General features: G+C 46.2%; 1 protein-coding gene across 2 annotated transcripts in view; it reads left to right on the top strand.

Moving 5' to 3' along the window:
* The first annotated feature begins 1,863 nt into the window (after positions 1 to 1,863).
* Positions 1,864 to 16,933, top strand: part of Itpkb (inositol-trisphosphate 3-kinase B) — a 101,322-nt gene continuing 86,252 nt past the window's right edge. Inside the window, exons 1-2 of one of the 2 annotated variants that reach the window (XM_076832229.1) lie at positions 1,864 to 2,141; positions 3,474 to 5,627. In XM_076832229.1, coding sequence (XP_076688344.1) covers positions 3,681 to 5,627 — 1,947 coding nt within the window. In that variant the 5' untranslated portion in view covers positions 1,864 to 2,141; positions 3,474 to 3,680. Of the gene's footprint in view, positions 2,142 to 2,795; positions 2,933 to 3,473; positions 5,628 to 16,933 lie in introns of those variants that run through there. The other variant, XM_076832230.1, reaches the window with a different exon arrangement.

The following is a 16,933-nucleotide window of genomic DNA, read 5'->3' on the forward strand; positions in this document are numbered from 1 at the left end:
AGAACAGTGTCTGGCAAATAATAAGCAGTATATAAAAATGTTTGTGTTCATTTAAAATCACGGAAGACAACTTGCATCCTGTTGCAGGATGCAAGCCCACCCTGCTGGCTTCCAAACATGGGTTTTGCTCCATCTTTCTCCCATCCCTTGCTGCTCTTGGTGGCACAATTAGAATTTCAGACTGGTAGAATTACCATCAAGTCCTACCTCCATACAAGGCAGAAATCCCTTGTCACACCTGACAGCTGCTGGCTGTTCTGACCAAGAATTCTTCATGCTGAGTGTACATTCAGGAAGCCTAAGTTTTTCAAGTAGACAAGCCTGAAGATGTCTGACTGTGAGGTGACAATGATTGGGAAATTTAACTGTCCAGGGGTTGGGAAGCAAAGTTTCTGTGCCTCTTGTATATGTTGCTAGGTCCTTCGGTTGCTTCTACCATGACACCTGACATAGGTATTAAGTTAGCCTCTCATAGGATGACAGTCCCTCAGACTGAACTCCAATAAGTGGGTATCCTAGAATATGAAAACTCCTTTTTGTTATCGTTAGAGAGCAAAATTAGGAAAAAATGATAGGGCAAGCTTCTCTTAGGAACTTCCCAGATCTTAAGTTAACACCTAAATAAACTCAGGGCTCTTTCTTTAGCCCCACCGAGGGTGGGAGGGGATTAGGTTCAATCCTTTCATGGCATGTTTTTAAAAATTAGGAGGGATTCAACAGTCTCTGATTTCCTAAGAATCCTTGGCTAGAAGATTTTCATGGTTTCAGCATTGCCATGAATCTTCCTGATTGAGCAGCAGGTTGCTTTGCTCACTTAAACAGCATTGTTACATAAACAAGTAGCAGATCTGTTTGCTTCAAGCAAAGTCAAAATTTCCATCTGAATTTTAGTTAATCAGAATATAAGGACCAATTCAGGCTTTGGATTTGTAAATCTCCTTGCAGCTGTGTTTCCCTGTTTCCACTAAATGCTGTAGTTTAAGATTTAGGGAATTATGCAAAACACACTTGCAGTGCCAGGGCCTAATCAGGGTTGGATACCCTTCCCAGTAATGTTGGCTGGCAGTTCCTTCCCCTCTTTTGGCTGATGGTGGGGGAGAGATCTCTTGAAAATAATTCAGTCCAGGGGTTTTCAGACATTGCTTAGGCCTGTTTAATTCCAGGACTATGCATTTTCTTAAAATAACCTTGAGAATTAAAGTGCAAAAGTATGCAAATATCCCATTTACTATGTGCATCTACAGATAAAAGTGCAACATAAAGGCGAGTTTACACATCTAACAATTGCACTGCAAAGCCTTTACAGTTCACAGCCCAACCAATCTTCCAAAATACTACTGTGGTGCACTTAAAATCTGCAACTTTGCAAGGAGGTGCCCACAAAGTACCTTCTTTGCATTTGCATATTTGTGTACAAGAACACAAACCGTTTTGACAAGCTTTTAGTCCATTTTAAATGCCAAAAAGATCCTCAGGAGCTGCTTTGTTTAGAACACACACTCAATACTTTATTAAAAACATTTTTTCAAAAGTAGTTTCATAAAGCTAGCCATCAGCAAGCCTTGATAGAGGGGTGGAAAATGAATCGTATATCTTTAACCAGCAGAAGTCAAAAGGCTTTTTTTTTTTGGTTAGCTAACAATGGAAACTTTTTTTTTTTTTTTTTTTTTTAAGTGTTTCCCTCCCTCGGTCTTGCCAAGCAATAGAAAAAAAAAAAAGAAAAGAAAAACTTGTTCCGCTGAGTTCAACCCCAGACGGGCTCACAACTTCCTTCCTGCTTTCCTCCCCCTAGCCCCCGCCTTCTGCCTCCTCCCCCCACCCCCGCCACCAACTTTTTTTTTTTTTTTAATCTTACATTGAACAAACACTGAAGTAGCCCGGAGCAGACACTGACAGGGGTAGTATCTCCACCGCGGAGAAGGGCGTGCAGGGCCGGCCTGGCGTCGCCGCCGCCGGGATAGCCTGGCCCTGCGCGGCGGACCTCCCCCAACCCCTCGCTCTTTCGCACTCTTTTTTTTTTTTTTTGTCTTCCATAGATTGTTGAGGAAATCATTTCTGAGCATTTCTGCTTTAAATGCATCTCGACCCTACTTGGGTCGGCGTGTAGTCCACACAGGACCCGAGAATCTGAGAAATTGCAGGTAAGCTTGGCGCCTCTTCAATGGCTCTGGCCTCTGAGCCCTCTCTCCCCTCACTACGCTCTGGAGCGGATCTGCCATTCCGGGTTCTGAAACTGCGAAAAGGGGTGCTTTAGGGAGACGGTGACGAGGTTTTGATTTTTGGAGGGAGACGTTGGAGTGGGACCTGAGGCCGGAGAAGGAGAGACGAATTTTCGGCGTTTCTTCAGCCCGCCTTCCGGGCTATTCTCTCCGCGCCGCCTCCCCCGGTGTGCTGCAGAGCACCGGGGCTAGGGCCGCCCGGAGGCTTGGCTGGCGGCGGGCGAGGCTGCCCGGGATGAGGAGAGGCCCGGCCCTCCGCTGCACGGCTCCGGGGCTTAGATCGCCGCCCTTAGATTGCCTTCCTCGGGGTTTGCGCACCTAGTCACCCGTCTGCAGCCACGCAAACCCCGGAGTTCCTTGGAGGGGCGCGGGTCCTGAAGCCCGCAGGCACAGCGCGTCCTCGGTAACGGGGCGTGCGGAGGGTTGAGTAGCTGTGCGCGCGCCTACACACACACACACACACACACACACACACACACACACACCACCGCGGGGGGCGGCAACCAGAGGGGCGGTGAGTATTGGTTCCGGTACAATATACTGCAGAGTCCCCGGCCCGGGCGTGCGCAGGCGCGCCCCACACTCAAAAAACACTTGTTTGGGGACAGGCGACAAGGCCAGTGCTGAAAATGCTTGGGCTGCAGCCGGGCAGCTCTCTCAGGCCTTAGTAGGCCGAGAGACACAGCCCCAAGTCCAGGGTCAGAGTCAGGAAGGTAAACGGCGGGTACGCAGGCGCCCTCCAGATCCGGGCGCAGGCAGCTATTTGGGGAAGGCAGGTCTTGCTCAGGTTCCCCCTGACTCGGTCTCTGATGTCCCGAGAGGGTGGAGCAGGGCTGCGCCGTTACCCTCGATAGCCAGTGGTTGCTCAGGCCGAGTGTGACGGGTCAGCGGCGCTCCGCGCACAGCACCCTTGGGGACCAAGTAGTTGCACATCCTCCCTCGCCCATCCTCACGGCTTCAAGACTAATCTTAGAATTTGGAATTTGAAAGGACTTCAAAGCCGGTCCAAACCCGAGAGTAGAGGGGCGGGTTAAGCACACCAGGGAAACGCGTACCCAGAACCGCGCTGACTCTGAGGGAACCGGGCATGGGTTCCCCCGGAGCCTAGTAGTCCCTATAGGTGAGACGTCCTATGGCACCCGGTCCCGAACAGATTGGGGTCCTAGGGCTCCCTCTGGGCTTTGCCGGCGGGCTCTCCCCACCCTCTCCTCCACGCCCTCTGGGGTCCTGACTTTTCTCCTTGTGTCTCCACAGAAGCGCGGTTGTTTATGGAGCTTTGGGCGGGGGCCGAGCCCGCAGTTGTGCCCCCAGCCCGCCGCCGAGGCCATGCAGTCCCATCGGCGAGAGGAGCTGCTGCCGCCGGGCCTCCGGGGCTGATCCAGGAGCCGCGGGAGGAGGAGGCGCCAGCGGCGGAGCTGGAACCCGAGTCGCGGAGGCAGGCAGCGCGGCGGACCCAGTACTATGGCTGTGTACTGCTATGCACTCAATAGCCTGGTGATCATGAATAGTGCCGACGAGGTGAAGAGCGGCGGCGGCCCGGGGCCCAGCGGCAGCGAGACGCCCCTGCCCCCTGGGAGGGCCGTGCTTAGCCCGGGCAGCGTTTTCAGCCCCGGGAGAGGGGCTTCTTTCCTCTTCCCCCCCGCCGAGTCGCTGTCGCCAGAGGAGCCCCGGAGCCCCGGGAGCTGGCGGAGCGGCCGGCGCAGGCTGAATAGTAGCAGCGGCAGCGGCGGCGGCAGTAGCAGTAGCAGCAGCAGCAGTAGCGTGGGCAGCCCTAGTTGGGCGGGCCGCCTGCGAGGTGATGGGCAGCAGGTGGTGGCCGCCGGTACCCTTTCTCCGCCGGGACCCGAGGAGGCCCAAAGGAAGCTGCGAATTCTGCAACGCGAATTGCAGAACGTGCAGGTGAACCAGAAAGTGGGCATTTTCGAGGCGCACATTCAGGCGCAGAGCTGTGCCATTCAGGCGCCCCGAAGCCCACGTTTGAGCAGGGCTCGCTCGCCCTCCCCGAGCCCTTTCCGCAGCAGCAGCCAGCCCCCTGGAAGGGTCTTGGCTCAATGCGTCCCAAGTGAGGAACGAAGGACAAAATCTTGGGGGGAGCAATATTCAGAGGCTTCAGATGCCCACTCTGTGAGAAGAGGAGGGCTCAGTCTGTGCCCCTCAAAGGACAAGGAGGGAGTGGCACCTCTTCCTGGCCAGGCCACCACGACAGGATCTGGGGCTCAGAGTGCAAAGGATTCCGTGAGGATGGAGAAAGGGACCCCTGCTAATATCCCTTGTGACTCATTTTTAGCTATGGAAACTATCAAGAGGGTCACTTCTTCTTCGGGAATTCAGAGCTGCCAAACTCCCCCAGAGGAGCTGGTGGGAACGAGTTTAATGATGAACACAGCAGTGACTGCAACAGCTACATCCACTGGACCACACCGTCCACACCATCCTGCTCTGGTTGAGCCAGCCTGCAAGCTTGGAAGGCTGCACCCCTGGGAGGCCCTGGTTGAGAGGCAGGGGCAGTTCCTGGGCAGTGAGACAAGCCCAGCCCCAGAGCTGAGCGGGTCCCAAGGTGGAGAGCCCCCTGGGAAGTTGGGGAAGGGAAGTCTGCCCTGTGACCTGCCGGGCTCCAGAGAGCCAGAAGTCGGTGGAAGGCCAGAGGATGCGACTGTGAATGTTCAAAGCTCAGAGCCATCTGAAGCCCTGAGCTCGTCCAGGCCTTCTGGAGACCTGGGCTCTCTAGGTCCTGCAGAGACCCAAAGTGAGGTCTCAGTGATCCATGAACGCCTGCAGCTCTCTGGCAGAGTGGGGGAAGGGTCTTCAACACTGGGCTTGCTTGGTGTCAGCTGCACAGCGCAGCCAGGGACTGGAGAAGTGGAGGCGGGAATTTCTTCTGGCAGAATGCTGGAGCCTTTGCCCTGCTGGGAAATGGCAAAAGATCTGAAAGAACAGCAGTGCCTTCCTGAGGACAGGGTGGATGTGCAGCCTGAGAGCTCCAGGGCTTGGCTGGGCCCCATGGAGAAAGCTGGTCTGGCTTGGACGTGTGGAACAGGGGTACAATCGGAGGGGACTTGGGAAAGTCAGCTGCAGGACAGAGATGCTCACCCCAACAGGGAGTGGCTGCCCCAGAATCAAGAGGACAAACCTTCTCTGGGAGAGACCTGCAGTGCCAGCAACATACCAGCTATACCTGCAGTCATCATTACGGATGTGGGTGCCCAGGAAGACAGGGGCTTGGAGGAGGTGCAGGGAAGCCCTCGGGGCAACCTGCCTCTGAGGAAACTGTCCTCTTCCTCTGCCTCCTCCACGGGCTTCTCTTCTTCCTATGAAGACTCAGAAGAGGACATTTCCAGTGACCCTGAGCGCACCTTGGACCCTAACTCAGCATTCCTGCATACCCTGGACCAGCAGAAGCCCAAAGTGGTAAGTCTTGCCTTGAGATTTTTCTAGAACTCTTGCTACTTTCAGCAGACCTTTGAATCCTTATGTGTCCCCAGTTTTATTACTTTCTAATGAGTAATGACTCTGACCAAGGTCCTGTGTCAGTCACAACTAATATTTCTCTTCAAGTGTCTCTGCTGGGGAATATATAGGCAAGGATTTTATAGATTGGACTGTGAATCTGAGTCACTCCCACTGTTATTTCCATGGACATCTTAAAAAACAAGTTTTTGAGGTACTTCCCATAGATCATCACTCCTCTTGGGAACATAATATTCATGTCATCCAAAACTTCCTGATTAATCCCCAAAGATAGTGAACAGAGCTGCTGAGTGTAGCTTTTGTCTGAATAAGCAAAACATTTAATTCTGTGATTCATTCAGATTGTTAAGGATGCCATCAAATTAACTCAGTACCCACCACTAGGCCAGGAAAATGAGTGATGTGATTCTGTGACAGGGCTCTGAAACCTGTAGATGTGGTTGTGGCCCATTTATGTATGAGCAATCTGTGAGCCTTAGTTAGGACAGGACATTGCAATATTAGTGTGGTCAGTGTACTAAGGTGTAATTTGATGTATGAATTAAAATGAAAACCATGCTCTGGGCCAAGCAGTCAGTTTCTTTAAAAAGTTTTTTTGTTTAATTGTTTTAAGATTTTTTTTTAGTTGTCATTTTAATATTTTTAGTGGTTATGCGGTGCTGGGGATTGAACCCAATGCTAGGCAAGCGCTCTACCACTGAGCCACACATGCTAGGCAAGCACTGTACCACTGAGCCACAACTCCAGCCCCAAGACAGTTTCTTTTGTAACAATTTTATATTAGGTTGAGTTGCTTGAGATAGGCACCTGAGTGGTATCTCCAAAGGCAGGTGGGCTGGAACAGGTTCATTTCAGGTACATTTTCGTGTGTATCTCTTTGGAGTCTCATACAGACATCTTGTTCTGGCAATGGCAGTAGACAAGAGTTTATTTCTATTACATGGTTAATCTCAGCTGAAGGCTGTTTTCACTTTCCAGAGGATCAGAATATCTTTCAGAAGACATACACATTGAAGCTAGCACTTCTGAAAAGGTCTGGCCTTTCTCTTAGCTTTTCCAGAGAGCATGGGGAATTTCCTAGCTCAGGGTGTGAGGGATTATAGTGCTACCTTGGGTGAAAGGCTGAATGATAGGCAGCCTTCTGATTTCATCTTGAATGCCAAATGCTATTCATTGTACCTCAATAACTTTATTCACCATAACTGGGTGCTTTATATTTCTACTCAGCAGCCTTTACTATGATTTTGGACTCCAAAACATGTTTTTCTCTTACTCCCACCTCAGAAATCACAGTATGAATTTTTGAAGACCAGGAATTACTTTTTCTGAAACTCTGCCTTCTGCCGATGATCCAGAGGCAAATATATATGCAAACTCTGATCCCAATCAACCTGGAATTTTGTGGCCAGGACAGGTTCCCAGGCATTGTGCACCTGTTGTCAGGTGTGGGCACGTCACTTTTTGGGGAGTGGGGATCCACCTGGAGGGAATGGTGGTAAACTGCAGGTAGAAAATGCTTCTTTTTGAAAGTGTGACCCAGATTTCTCTGCCCTCTTGCCCAGCAGTCAGGGGCCTAGGGAATAACAGGTGGTCCTCTACCCACTCCTCCCATTTGCTTTTGAAACCTTGAAGCACTGCTGGCACACTCAAAATTGCTTTAACTTGTTCTCCAAGTTTCCATTTGCCCTTTCTAGTGGTGGATTAGCAGCTCTTGTTGGCTGGTTATTGAAACAATTTATGTGTCCTGATGTGTGAAAAGAGGTCTTGTCTGGAAATAAGTTAAAGAGGAGATAAATAATAACAGATGATAAATTTTTTCCCCTTTGCCAGAGGGATGCCAACTGAGAAACCAGAGGGATAAGTGGTGTTTTCAAGTTAGCTAACAAGTCCAGAGGGAAATGAGGGCGACCTGTTGTCCAAACTACCTCCCACTTTTAAACAGGTTTTCAGACATCCATGGAGTAGAACCAGGGAAAAATTCCCTACCATCTCTGCTCTCAGAATCATTTGAGGCTAATTGGGGCTGGGCAGGGGAGGAGGGAGAGGGGAGAATGTGTGTGCTTTGGGGGGGAGGATGGATAACAAAGTGGAAATTATGGGATCCTAGGGGCTTTTGAGCTTTAGCTGAGTTTTGCAGGATCAGCAAAGTTTTCTTGTACAGATTGTGACACTGGAACCTTATCTGTGACACCAAAACATCTGCTCATTGGGTCAAAAAGTTAACCTGATTACCTGAGATTGATATTTTGTCTACCGAAGTCCAGACATCTTTATTGACCAGGCCTGTTGGCTGGGCTTGTCAGTGTTTGGTAGATAAAACTGAGCCTGCACTGTCTGTACCATAATCTACACGGAGTTCTTTTTTGCACTTGGCTGTCTCTATCGACACTATTGTCTACACGACAGCAGGACACACTCTCACACTGCTCAGGCATGCTCATCCTCACTCTCATGATGCTTGAACCCACTCTAATACATGCTCACATGTGTTTGCACTCACACGTACCCACACTCATATTCAAATTCGTTCTTGTGCGCACTTTACATGCAGGTTTGAGATACATGTTCAGTGTCCCAGTCACATACCCAATTCCTGGCCCTCAGACCTATATTAGACCCTGAGAATTATTCATTTATACTGCTCTACCTTCCTACAAAGTTACCCCTCTCCTGCGTACCTCCTGTAGCACATTTTTGTTCCTGTTGAAGAATGATCCTGTGCAAGGTGGTATGCAGGCTGAAGTTTGCTCAGAAGTCATATCACACACCTGATCTGCAGTGCTTAAATTCAGGCACAGTCGCACTGTTTTGAGCAGAACTTGATTGCACTGAGCAGGGAATGGTTTCTCTCCTTTAGAACAACTAAGCCTAATCATCAGTTCTTTATTTTCCTTAGTCACTCCATGTAAGAGTATCTGGGCCATTAAGACACCAGATGGAAAGTACTATATTAATATATGGACGTTAATATAAAAATAGGTTTTATTGATTTGTTCCAAAAGTCTTTTTCCAGGTGTAAAAACAGCAACAACAATAGAACCTGGGGGTCAGTATTAGGAAGTATACTACTGCCAACCCCCTGACTTCTTGGCATTTAACACTTTTTAAGGGCCATTGGGATTTTTTTTTTTTTTTTTTTTTGGCTAGTTTTGCTGTTGTTTTTTTTTTTAATACTGAAAAAATTAACTCTTACACATAGCAAAAATATTCAAGCAGTTTAAAATGGCTGTGGTTTTGAAAAGTATATACAAATTTTATTTTTAGGTAAACCAAACTAAACTTTAAGGGGCACTTAAAAGGATGCATCTGGTAGTGAGTATTTTTAAGTGGAAACTTCTTTTATGGATGAGAACGTTGAAGGCCCAGATTTGTGGGGTTATGAGTTCAGGCTGCACAAGACTGTTTTCTGAAGGTGGGGTAGCCCTCTCTCAGGAAAGGATTCTTCTGGCAAATCCTCAGCAGCTTCTAGATCTGGGAGGACTCAAGTCATTTATGTGAGTTTCCAGGTGTTACTGGTTAGGGATGACGAAACCAAGACCTGGGAGGCAGCAGCACCCCAGAACACTCATGGGCTCTGCCTCTTTGGCTCAGTTTTCTCCTTTTGCAGGAGTAAGATCTCCTGGGGTCCATGTTGTTATAACTCTCTATTTAATTGTAGACATGCTATTTGAAACCCAGTGTACATGAAGTATGCCTCAGGGCGATAAGAGGTGTGACAAGATTGGTCTGGCCCTTGGCACCAAGGCAGAAACTGAGCACCTTTAATTTTGTGCTTTTACTTGAGATCAATTTATTGATCTACCTGTCTTCTATTTCTTTACTGGAAGAATGGTTCTTTGTAATTTCACATTTAAAAAGCATCATCAAAAGAAATTATCATAATATCTAAGGCTTTCATTAGTAATCCGACAGCTCTTAGAGACTGCTGGTAGGATGCCCAAACCGTTAAACTAAAATGTATATCTGTTTACCAAACAAACAAACAAACAAACAAACAACAACAACAAAAAAAACCGGAGGGGGGATCTTTGATTCCCTCCAATGTTTAAGTTTGGAAACTGAGGCTTTGCTAACAGAGTCAAAACATCACTTCAAAGACCGCATCTCATCAAAGATGAACGTATTTAGACAGCTTACAATCCTTTCAAATAAAAAGAGGAGTTGATTCTCAGCATTTTCAGTCAAATGCTTAGATTTTTGCAAAAATATGGCTCAAGACTTATCTAGGCTTTAGGTTTTATAAGAAAACATAGTAAATCATTTAGCTGCTGCTTTTAGAGAAATAGATTCCAGTTTGTAAATGCTAGTTTGAACTTTAGTTTGCTGCCGAGTCACTTTTCTAATTTTGTCAGGCTTCAAGTTATTTACCTAAAGTTAGATTTTTAAAGTATTTAATGGAAGGGATTTTATATCTTGGTAGAAAAAAAAAACAACGCTGTAGACTTCAGATATTTAGCAGGTGATTTCAGAAGTAACTAAGGAGCTCTTCTAAATTATGTTGGGGTACACTATTGGTGTGGCTAGGTCTGTAGATTTTGATAGGAGAGGAGACCTTGGCATGGGAGGTTTTGTACATTGTGCTGTCAATCCCACGAGAAGTGTGCCTATCAATGATTTTTTTTTTTTCCTCACTAGGTAAAATTGACATTGGGAATGACATATCTTTTTGTGAGTCATTGTTCATTGCCTTAAAAAAATCACACCAAGCCCAATTGTGACCTCTTTGGTCATATGCAAAGTCCTTTAGAGTGCCAGCTGCCTGTTTAAGATTTTACATGACCGACCAGTTCTTCTGAGTGTCCTGTGACGGCATACTGTGACGGTATACTTACTGAACCAAGTAATGACGATGCTGCAGATGGTTTCCGTATACAGAGCAGAAACACCCAGCATTTCCATCAGAACCATGGGGCGAGACTATGGAAGACCACATTGGAGGGCTAGAAGAATCTGCCAACCTGGTCTCCTGACTCTAGTCAAACTTAACTTGCTGTAATACTGTCACCAACCCCAAATCTCACCACGATCCTTTCAGACTCCTTGTTATCTGCTCACTAGTCCCCCTTCCTCCACCACATCTTCCTAATGGAGATAGCAGCCCTGCTCCACTTTTCTAGGAGAAAACTCTTAGTTTAAAGAGTTCAAGTCTCTGGCTGAAAAACATTAGACTATATATGATCTCAATAGGGATTAGACCTTTGTGCTTGCTATGAAAAAACAACAACTTTTCTAGAGTTTCCATAGTGAACATTATCTAGATCTGGCTCTGGGCAAATCTTTAGAGCTCATTTTCTCCAACATTCACATTTTTTTAAAAAAATACTTATTTTTAGTTGTAGTTGGACATAATACCTTTATTTTATTTATTTTTATATGGTCCTGAGGATCAAACCCATGACCTCACATGTGCTAGGCGAGCACTGTACCTCTGAGCCACAACCCCAGCCCCAACATTCACATTTTAGAGATAAAGAAAGCAAAGCCAGAAAGCATTCAGTAGAGTCACAGGACCCGTGTTTCCATTCTTCTCACTCAAGAAACTTCTTTAGTAGACAAGTTCTTTACTTACCTTGGAAGATCCACATTGGCTTTGAATACAGTGTGTGCTCTTGAAACATTTGTTAGAGGAATGAGTGAATGAATGAATGAAAGAAAGTATCTCACATTACCTACCTACTAACCACCTAAAAGATGAAAAAAGAGAAGACAAAAAAAAATAGTCCAGTCAAGGCAAATTCCTTGCTAATTCCTATGACCTTGCTGCTTTAGTAAGTACGCTGGATTTGGGTTTAGGAGGCCCAGATTGAAAAACCTAGTCTACACCTGGCCTGGAAGCCCTCTGAAAAAGTGGCATGAGTGAGCATGACCTCATGGGGTGGCAAGAGTTCAGTGACATAATGTTTATGAAAGTGCCTAGCATAGCATCTGGCACATAGTAGAGGCTCAATACATGTTAGTGTACATGGAGTTGGGAAACATTGTGAGTACCAGTGAGGCAATGTCTGTCTGGAAAACTCATTGGGCCCCTTGGAAGAAATCCTGTAGTAACCCTAGGATTTTGTTTTTAGTTCCACTTTCATCCCAATACAATCCTGGAAAATTATTCTACCTCAGCCAAAAAGGCTGGGGTGAACTTCATTTCTCAAAGACTTGTATTCACAAGCTGTTGTGGGACCATAGTTGTTTTCCTTAAATGCAATTTCATTGATTGTTTAGAATAAGGCTGTTCTTACCTTAAAATTTCTGTTTACTAGTGTCCTTTCCTTTTGTTTAGTTGCAGATTACTTTAAGGCTTGGACTCAAAGATGGGGGTGAAGGGCTTGGTCAGCAGAAGTGCCCACTGTTGTATATAAGTCTCAAGGTCAAGGTCAAGCATGCTACATTATTGCAGAGTGTTTGTGCAGGGCGGACCACTCTGATATTTCTTTCTTAGAGACAAGGGCCTTCCAGGCTATGGGCGAGGACAATTGACTTAGGATAATCATTTCACTGGAAAGCCAACACTCCAGCTTGTGACTAACTTGCCTGTGTGTTTCTCGATAATTCCATTATACTATTTTCTGTTTACTGTTAAAAAATCTGATTTTTCTCCTTTTATTGAGCTTTACTTGGGCATTTTATTGACTTGCTATCATGTCATGGAAACCCATTCAACAAAAGGTATCTCTTTGGGCTACTAGCCAATATTGCATTTAAAAAATTTCCTGCAATTTTTATTTCTCTTGTTTTTGACCAGCCATTAGATTTTATAAGTAACCAGTGCTGGAGTGTTGCTCAGTGGTAGAGTCTTGCCTAGCATGCATGAGGCTCTGGGCTCAGTCTCCAGCATGGCCAAAATTTAAAAAAAAAAGTGTTATAAGTAACCCAAAAATAGGAGCTATAGATGATAAGGAAACAGAATGAACCTCTGCAAGTCATACTTGTATAGGATTCTTTCAGAGTAGTGGAGGATATGTTTTTTTTTCCCCATCTCTGAAAAGTAGAAAAATGGCTCAGTCAACTTGGAGTGGAGATGGTTAATTTTCAGCTAAAGAGGATCCTTCCTCGTGAAGCTCAGTTATCCTGTTAATCTAGCATTTTACTTTTGTGGTAAGATTCTGGGTGGAAAGGGAAAATGAAATGATAGAGGATCACAAACAAAGGCATTGAGATTATTTCCGTTGACCTGGTGACCAAGATTAACCCAGATAGGATGATATGTGTTCATGAGGCACAGGGTAAAGGCCAGACCTTGGCCAAGACCTTCCCCGAAAGGGTGGTCCATTTGCTTACTTTTTTAAGTTGTTCTTAGTGAGTGCATCCCATGAGGGCAGGAATGAGGTGTTTTGCCCTTGGCTTTGGAGAATGGGCAAAATTTTCTTTCATTACCTCTCTGCATTTGGACCCCTCCCACTCCCATCCTTTTAATCAGAATGAATAAACCGATTGTACTGTTTTCCAAGAAGAAGCTGTAATAAATTTTATATTACCAGCACTTAATAGTTTCATACACTGCAGGGAGTGTTCTGCCTACTGTGGGAGGGAGGAATTTGGTTCCCTGGTGACTGGCCATGCACCCAGCTCTGATCTGCAATCTCTCTTGGTATGCTGTGAGCTGGTGGGACCTGGGCAATTACAAGGGAGGTCACTGCACCCCCAGGCAGTTCCCAGCAAGTGTTTTTCCAATTTCACTGACATTCTTTCCAGGCTCAGCTCAATTTGTTTTTCTCTTCTCTATGGCAATTGGTGACTGGGTGGTAAAATGTATAATTTGGCAGAATCTCCTCATGAGTGCTTCTTCTGCAGTTGTATAGAACTGGTGTTTGTCTGATCCCCTGCTTAGGCATGGATGTATACTATTTTCTGTTTACAAGTTGGCTATCTAAATACTAGATTAAAAAAGAAGAAAGAAAGAAAGCAGGCCTTGTAAATGTGTGGGGAAAGGATGCCAGCTGGTATGCAGAGGAACTTGGGAGTATCACTTCTGTAATCCTTATCTAACCTGCATGTATTAGCAGGAAACTGAAAAAGCCTGTGTATGACAATGAGATAAACAGTTTAATCTCTTAACAATGTCAAGTGGAAAATCCAACCGCCTGCCAGTGGCTTAAGAAATGGCTAGGAGATTTTGTTATGGACGAATAAGAAATTCTTACAGATTCAAAATGTGCCAGGGTCGGGGACATTTTGAGTGTGTTGCAATTGATTTTTCATTCTGTATGAGGCTGGTGAAGCCTTTTCTTCTTTCTCTCATTTTCTTAACCTCTCTCATTCATCATCGTAGTCATCACACCATTAAGCACTTACTAGAACAGAGCATCTTGCTAATTCCAAGTAATTTGGGAGACTCAGGGCCTTCCTCTAAGAACTTTTCTGGATGTACTCTAGGTGTGCAGTGTGCTGGAAGGACTAGTGACTCACATTCAGCGCTTGGCCTCTTTGGGCTTTGGTATCCTCATCTGTAAAATGGGTATATTTTTGGACTTTATCTTCTTACCTCATGTGGTCTTTAAGAGTCTGGAATGAATTAGTGTGTAGAGAGACATTTTGGAAGAGTGTTTTTGCCTTCTTAGTTTTAATGATGAATATTATGATATTGCTTTTAAATTTTCTTGAAAAGAGGATGGACCAGGGCAAGCACCGCACTAGCATGAGGTAGTCTTGCCTCTGTGTGCTTAAAAGGAAGTTGCAAAGGACTATATCCCAAACAACCTTTCTGCCCACAGAGAGCCAGTTTTGAAGGGTACTTGGGGTGGGGGGTAGGGGAACAGGGAAGAACAGACATTCTAGATAATACCCTGGTTCCTCTTCAGCAGAGATATTGTCTCCTCTTGCCTAAGTGACCATTCCAGCCATTGCGGACCTTGCATGCAGCCCCTTCTAGCTGTGGTTTGCTCACTGTCAGTGGGGAGGGACACAGGGTAAGGCTGCCACAAAGCGGGTGGGAGCCACAAAGTGCAGGTCCAATCTTCCTTCAACAGGGCTGTCAGCTCCTGAATAATTGAGGGGAGAGTGCACAGAGTGCCCTCTAAGTTTGTGGATACTTCATGGAGCACTGATTTTTTTCTAGTACCTTGTAGTGGTTTGCTCATCTGTGTCCTGGAATGTGAAAGAGGAATTCAGCAAAGTCTTGAGTATTTTAAAGCAAATACTACATTCAGCAACTCTATGCTGGGTGCCTTTTATGTATGGCCTGACCCTGGACTAGATCTAGAAACTTCGGTCTCTTTTTCTCATGGAGCCTGGTCTTCCTTCTGGGAGCTGCCCATGTTGAGAAGTGCACATTGCACATTGCACCGTAGCAGCTGCCTAAACAGTAGGCACTGATGTAACATCCCTGTCTGCAGGTACCTGTGCTGAAGAGAACGTCTTAATTGATGCTGTCCCTACCCTTGGGGATCTGCCCTCGAAGGCAAAGCTGATGCCAGCAGGCATACTTGAGATTTGCAAAACTCAAGAACAAGTTGTATCGCCATTAAACAAGGACATTCATTAAATATGAGTTAATAAATAATGAATCGGTGTGGGAATGTGAAATGCAGAAAACGTTGGTGTGTGTTGTGGAACAAGAAGCAGAGAATTGCATTTGGCAACAGCCATTGGGGAAGAAGTCTGGGGAAAAGGCCTTGGGGAATTTGCTACCTCTGTTAGAAGTGGTCAAACAAAGATATTATTCTGAATTCAGTGGTTCTGGGAAGTTGGCATGGAAGAAGGCTCTGTCCCCACCAGACCTTGATACACAAATGGATGCTCAGTGGACGGAAGATGTAGACTGTGGGCAGCTTCCCTGTTCCTTGTGAGGCTAAAATGGGCCTGAGATTGCCCTTACCTCCATCGCAGCTGATCAGAGGGACATGGTCTGGTAGTAGTAGGGCTTCTGCTCAGTAAGTGTTACTGAGTCTATGGAAGAGCACTGAGAGAAGAAGGGGTGGGAGCAGCATAATGCTGGGTAGAGAGCCTGGTCATGAAGACAGGGCAGTCCTGGAGTTGAGCTTCAACTCTGCCAATTCCTGACTGTGTGATCCTAGAGAAATGTCATACCTTTCTGCCCCCAACTTCATCATCTGTAAAACGGGATGGATAATACCAGACTTATGGTTTTGTGGCTTAAATAAGATAATGTGTGAAGTGCCCAGTACACTATCTGGTCATAGTAAATGCTCAATAAACAGTAACTGTGTGAACCTTACAGGTAGTCGTGATGTCGTCCCTCAGCCTTTTTGGCTGGGCTTGCAATCTCCACTATTCTCTTCCATTTGAAAGTGAAGCAGGATACTAAGGGAGTATTCTGACTTATTTACCTCTTCCCCCTCCAAGAAATAACGAGGTCTGAGAGCTCTGATGTTGCAGGTTTTAGGAGGTCTGTGTTGGAGTAGGCTTGCTCTGCCAAGCAGAGAAGCAGGATGATCTTGCAGGAGAATGTGCAGCTGGAGCCAGAGAGACCTTCACATCCTTCACACCCTTGCTCTGTTTCAGACCTTGCAGAGACTTAACTTCTCTGAACTTCAGTTTCTTCATCTCTAACATGAGGATAATGTCCCCATCTCATGGTCTAGTGTGGACATAAAATGAGATAATATGGCTCAAGTACCACCTGGGAATAGAGGGAGTCCTCTTCTTCTGCCTCTTCTCTCAGTTGTGAAAAGTGCTTCTAAGTGGGTCCCTAACTTGCCTTCACCAAATACCCTGAGTCACTGCATGTCACCCCAAGTCCAGGATGCTGACAAAATAGGTATCAGGAATTACTTTTCCAAGGAGGTCCAGCAGGAAAGGCTCACTTTGTTACCAGCCTCAGAACTTGAAGCTTAAAAACAATCCTTGGTATTCAGCTGCTGGTAGGGGGTGTCAGGTTACACACCCTGGGACCCACTCTTTTCATTCTGTTTTAGAGGTGGAGACTGATCAGATCATCCAGCCATAGAAGGCCCAGCATTTGGATGTGGAAGGCTCCATCTCTGCTCTCCTCCCTTAGTTCCTTTGTTTTCCTCATGTGTCTTTTAGAGTCACTATAGCCATAAGAAAGCAGGTGACTGAGCTAGAGATTGTGTGTGTGTGTGTGTGTGTGTGTGTGTGTGTGTGTGTTTTAAGTGGCTTTCTCTCCTCCCTGTGTCCAGTCTGGTGGCTGGGTGGGCGCGTGCCCTTCTGAGGTTGGAGAAGCTTTATTTTCTGTAGACAAGGCCCCAGCACATGTACCTTCACAGGGACTCAGGACCAGGCGGCTCTTGGGTTTTCAAAGCTCACTTTACACAAGAGAACCTGACCAGCAT

This window comes from Callospermophilus lateralis, chromosome 13, assembly GCF_048772815.1.
Source record: "Callospermophilus lateralis isolate mCalLat2 chromosome 13, mCalLat2.hap1, whole genome shotgun sequence".
In the NCBI taxonomy this organism is placed as follows: domain Eukaryota; kingdom Metazoa; phylum Chordata; class Mammalia; order Rodentia; family Sciuridae; genus Callospermophilus; species Callospermophilus lateralis.